The sequence below is a fragment of the Aulonocara sp. 'chitande type north' Nkhata Bay genome, linkage group LG5, assembly GCF_057382095.1.
Source record: "Aulonocara sp. 'chitande type north' Nkhata Bay isolate Kocher_YH1m ecotype deep benthic linkage group LG5, A_spYH_male_GT1.1, whole genome shotgun sequence".
NCBI classification, from domain to species: Eukaryota; Metazoa; Chordata; class Actinopteri; order Cichliformes; family Cichlidae; genus Aulonocara; species Aulonocara sp. 'chitande type north' Nkhata Bay.
The window spans coordinates 20130794-20136762 of NC_141348.1; the positions used below are offsets into that span (position 1 = coordinate 20130794).

Genomic DNA, 5969 nt, shown 5'->3' on the forward strand with positions numbered 1-5969 from the left:
TCTCTGGGTTGTTTATGTCATTGCTTTCCACAGTTTTTTTCCACTTAAATATTCTCTCCATCACTGAACACAGATGCATGTGAAAACACAAATGTCCAACAGAAGTAGCACAAAATGGTCTTTGAGCTGGCAGCAGCGTAGTGCAGGGTACGTGCAGGGATTGGAACCCATGTGAGAGTATCACACGTAATGGGTGGAGTCAAATGAAGACACTTAGGCAACATCTTCCTAAACTTAACAGTATTTACAGATGTGAAATCATCCCTTAAGTCAAATATCTACTGTATATGCATATGGAAATATGTCTCTTAAGAGAGCATGAATGCTAAAAATAAATTACAGAAGCACAAAACCAAACGTTATCAGCTTGGGTATCATTTTATTGTTAGCGCCATTAGATTTCTCACATAGAGAGAAGGCAACAGTGGCTAATACTGTCAGGCTCAAAACTCAAAATGATAATAACATTTCAGCAATTAACATTTATTTTAAAAAATCAAAATGCTTAAAAAATGTAAAGCAGCAAATAAAAGTGAGAGCTAAATCTGATGTAATAAGTGGCTTTTACTGACGGCAATCTGAAGCTGTAGCCTTGGAGATGAGGATGGACAGTGACTCTGATGAGCTCATTTTGAGGCAGAGATGGACTCTTATTTCTTCAAAGTGACTCGAAGCCTCGGGATATCCTCTGAAGTCAGTGGCACTCTTCATAAAATCTCATCCATTCATGCCAGTGTCCACTGGGCTCTATGCGTTATCTGTAGTCAAGAAGAGACATGGCTGGTGTAAATATAAGCCAATAATAACTGAAGAAGGATACAAATACATCCTCATATAGTATTGTTCTCACCATACACACAGCTAAGATTTAAGGAAAAGCATTCCCTCACTATCCTTCCCCACCCCTCACTTCCCCTCACCTTTTTCCTCCACCTGGAAGTCTTCGGGCAGCAGCTTGTCCTGTCTATTGCCCAGGCTGAAGGCCAAAAAGGAGAGGATGAGGGAGTCCATGATGCTGATGATGGCCAGGATGTAGGCCCAGCGCACTGTGCAGTTGCCCAGTGTGTACTTGTCAGTCCGCTGGCCGCACATGCGCTTCACCTCATCAGAGTCCCAGCCGTCAGGATAGATCATGCAGCCGATCACCATGCACGTACCTGAGAGGAGAGAAGGCACAGGCTGACGAGTGCTGGACTTCAGCTCTGTCTGTGTGATGGTTTTACTTTTATCTTACTAGTGTTTTGAAATTTTTTTATTCAAAGTCCAAAAACATGCATTGATTTGTGGTGGGAAACCTGTAAAAATGAATAGATGTGCTCACTGTGACAGACCATCTTGCTGCTTTTGACAGGCTCGGGCAACAAATGACAGCGAAACCACCAGAGAAATTAAATATACACTGTGTTCATTCAGGTAGATACACACACACACACACACCTACAGAGTTTAGTTGCCTAGCAACTCCAGAGCATCTCAACTCAATAAAGATGAACTTGTTCATCTATTATTGACTCCACTGACAGACAGCTAAGACCTCTTGCCGTCCCACCTCAGCACAAGGAGGTGCAGCACAGCACACACTTGCCTCGCATCTCGCTCTCACTTTCTGATCCTCACAAAACCTCATCTTCATGCATTTCTGAGACTCACTTTATCAAGTCCTCTTTAAAATTCACTAAATATTTGAATACATTAGAAAGACCCTTTCAGTTAAACTAATACAGCAAAATTCTTTCCTTAAACTGACTTTATTAAGCTCACACCTCAGGGGCCTCTGGTTCAGCGAATTAATGATCCCATCCTCGTAACAGACCCGATAAGTTCTGCATCCACTCACTCCAAAGAAGGCCCTCAAAACAGCAATTTTCAAACAGCCCTCTCAAAGCCTGCATCCAAATATCCTTAAAAATGAACTTGGTGTCAGAGCCAAAATGACATTGCTTCTCATGAAGATGGATTTACAAGAACACGTGCGAAAGGGGGAGAGGAGAAAGTGTAACAGCACACCTTCGGGTTAATCTCATTACTTGGTTCATTACAGGCCTCTCCTTTCACTCGCAGGTACATCTGCTCACAAACTGCTTCATGTTTCAAACAGAATCATGTTTCAGCTCTGTCTGTGTCTGCGAGTCTGCAGGGAACTACAGAAATGTCACCAAATGCTTAAATTCATAGCTTTTCGTTTCAGCTTTGGGCTTTCGTACATGTTTCAGACTCTGAGTTTACAGCTGTGAGCCACCATTATCCTTCACAACCTTCTTACAGATCTGTTCCTAAATCTTAGTTTAATGGGTATTCATTTAGTTTCCACTTTGACTGTTTATTAGCTGGATTCATTACTTTCCTTGGCTTTTTTAAATACTTACATGAAGACTTGCATGAATAAATACATTTTTAAAATACATAAACAAGATATAACCGTACAATAGCAAAATTATGAAAATAATATCTACATGCAAGCTCTACGGGTAGTGGAAGTCTTCTCCAATTCATCTATTCTAACTAACTGCATTCTACATCTGTATGATCAATACATCATATAAAACTGTTAAGCCTCTTAATATTGCTCGATTAGTGCCAGTCTTTATCTGCAAAATACTAATATAGTGGAGTAGACTAAATGTACTGTATACATAGGCTATTTTCAGTTTTAAAATGATGTTTCTCTTAATTGGAGCCTACATGGTGATGCTGGTAACACCATGATGATGGTGTTACTTTCCAATAATGTAAACTCTTACTGTGACATCTACCCTGTAATTTAAACACACTTAAAAACTCTTGAAACTTTTTTAGTCACAGCCTGAAGCTCACTGGAAGCCAGCTGCATCCAGGCACAGATCTTGTAGACGCTCCCCGCGTTGCAGAAGAAGAAGAGGCTGAGGCAGACGATGCTGCCCACCACCAGCAGCATGGAGATCCCCACGAAGAACATGGCCGTCTTGAAGGCGCCGGACGGGATGGAGCCAAAGTCCAGCGCGCTCCCTTTGCAGGTGAGCTCCGAGGTGAGCGCGTTCCCGATGCAGTAGTGGAAGAGGCCGAAGTATCCGGCCTGCGGTGTGTTGACGCTGTCGCCGATCCAATAGGGCTGGATGAACACCACCACGGTGATGACGGCGAAGGTGATGGTGAAAACGATCCAGAGCACCCCCATGGCTCGGGCGTTACGCACATAGTTGGTGTGGTAGATTTTGGCTGCCTCCTGAGCAGGAAGCATGGCGAGAGGTGGAAGAGCTTCTCAAAAGAAGGAAAGAAAGAAAGAAAAAAAATGAGAATTTAAGTGAAGGAGTTAAAAAACGAACAAGTGAGCACCTTCAGTGTCCTGCTCAAAAACATCCGCTGACAAAGTCCTCATTCTTTATTAAGCGCTTGCTCCAGTGAGATGGGAATAGCTCCAGTGGTTCTCTTTGCAATTCAAAACCACGGACAGCTCCCGGTACTGTAAACACACCTGTATGAGAGACACGCTCCCAGTGTCTTAGTGGGCCCTGCAGAGGTGAACAGTCCCAGAAACCACTGCATACCACGGCAGCACTGACTCCACCGCATTCAATGAGGGGATGTTTGTTCTGGATTTCACCTGGCAGGGGAGGTTCCTCTAGGAAGGCTGAGGTAGTCAGGTAATAAATGATTAATGGTTAAAAGATCCGCTGGATAGAACAACACAGGATGGCAAGCAAGGCTGTTTCACATGTAACAGCATGTGTTACTTAATCAGCTTTCTTTTTTTCTAATATCTATCTATCTATCTATCTATCTATCTATCTATCTATCTATCTATCTATCTATCTATCTATCTATCTATCTATCTATCTATCTATCTATCTATCTATCTATCTATCTATCTATCTATCTATCTATCTATCTATCTATCTATCTATCTATATTACTGCTGTAAACCTGCTGTACTCATATAACACGAAAAAAGCAAAGTAGGCTACTGAATACAGAAAAACATCCAATTTGAATTGTGTATTTGTTAATATATTCATTTGCTCTTAAACAAATGTACTAAAAATGTTAAACAGTTCAATATTAGTGTTTATTTGTAGCAATGTTTTAGCATAAAGGAGCATGAGAAATTAAAATAAAGATGCATTTAAGCACTGTAGGCTTAGAATACTGTGCAAAAATAGTGAGCCACTCCTCATTTCGTGTAATGTGGCAAACCTCAGCCTATTCTTCCTGTTTCCCTTCATTAAGAATGACTTTTATCACAGCCACCCCTTTACTGAGACCCCTTCTGATGAAACTTCAGGAAAACATAGATGGGTCAGATGCATTTCTCAGGTCTTATGTCAGGTCTATGCTGGATTTGTAAAATTTCTTAATAATGTTCACCTGCTGTAAATATTTGTTTAAGCCTACTACTTCTTCTTTTGCCCTCAACTTGTCCAGATTTCTCTTTATTTGCTGTTTTTTAACGACACACTGCATAGTTGTCCTGATATGCCAGAACAGCTAATAACTATTTATGAATAGCCATGTTGATGCAAAAATACTGTATTAGACTGCATTGTATTTGACATTTTTTGATTAACAAGAAACAAACAACAACAACAAACAAACAAACAAATTCTTTTAAAATGGTCAGGTACAAGCACTGAACTGAAAATAAAAAAGGACCAGAAAACATAGAAATGAGGGGCTTTTGCACAGTCCTGTGCACTGTGATCGTCACCTTCACACTAGACAGCATAGCAGGGGCGGCACCAAGGGGGAGCACTGAGGGGGAGCACTGGCCACCCCCAAAATTTGCCCACTTTGTGTGTCTCTTACAATTTCCCGTCGTCAGCCCCTCCCCTCCGCTGTGCCCCTGCACTGCTCTGTTTTTGGTGTTCCACCCCAGTATTTTTAGTGGCCTTCATATGACCACCCCTATGAAACAGTTCTGGAGGCGCCCCTGCAGCGTGGGCACAAATCCACAAAAACCCTTCCACATTGTTATAACCACACCTAGCATCACTTTTCAATAGATTCAAAATAGCTATTGAATATTGTCCCACCACCTCGATGGGACAAGACTCGGCTGCCCGTCTGCATGTAAAAGACAAAGGACACTCTTTCAAGGACGCCAGTGTTCACATTTTGGACAGAGAGGACAGATGGTTTGAAAGAGAAGTAAAAGAAGCCATTTATGTCCACTGTGAACGACCATCTTTGAACAGAGGCGGTGGTTTACAACACCAACTGTCTGCCATCTATAATCCAGTTTTGTGAGCCCTTCCCACTTTAACGCCCACTCACACCCTGGGCCATTTGACCTCAGTAAATCACATGATAGGGTGGGGCTAGGTTTCACTTTGGGTTCACCCGAACCGACCTTGGCTGATTGTGACCCACACCTTTTCGCAACTTGGCTTGTGTGATTAGGTAGAGGATCCATAGTCGGTCCACGACCCTCTTGGGGACACTCCCATAGAGCTTAAAATCTGGGACTCCCCATCAGTTGCTCTTAGAAGTGAAGAAGGTTCTCGGATGAGAGGTGAAATGTCTTCAAGGAAACTTAAAGAAGTCCAACCTCCTTAGACAGCAACATCGTATGCTTACCCTAACAACTCTGAGATTTTATAATGTAATCCTGCTATTCTGTGCCGAAGTTCTCCTAACATCCCTCAGACAAACATCCGGAGTTTAAGGAGGGACATGGTGACTCCAGCTTTCTTTGCACGTGCTATTGATGGAGCGATTGAACGAGACGCTGTGACGTCTGCAAGCTATTTCTGGATGTACTACAATCAAACACTAGATGGAGCTACAGAGCTGCAGTCTCATCTAGCGGCCTCACCTTGGCACTTAAGTCAATCTTCCTGTTTTTGTCTCAAATGATTTCTCAGACAAATTCCAAGCTGCAAGATTTTTTCAGAACATATTCTAACATAAAGTTAAAAAAGGGAGTGAGGTAGCTTTTTCTGATAACTACACATTGAAAAGCATTAGGGAAGTATTAATAAATACTTCATTATTTC

General features: G+C 42.1%; 1 protein-coding gene across 1 annotated transcript; it reads right to left on the reverse strand.

Annotated features, from left to right (window-relative positions):
* Positions 1–906: 906 nt before the first annotated feature.
* On the reverse strand, positions 907–3374 carry lhfpl5a (LHFPL tetraspan subfamily member 5a). The gene is made up of 2 exons (XM_086293018.1): positions 2815–3374; positions 907–1157 (listed from the first exon to the last, which is right to left on the reverse strand). The coding sequence occupies exons 1-2, from the start codon at positions 3215–3217 to the stop codon at positions 907–909; spliced, it is 654 nt and encodes a 217-aa protein (XP_086149144.1). The 5' UTR covers positions 3218–3374.
* Between the last annotated feature and the right edge of the window lie 2595 nt (positions 3375–5969).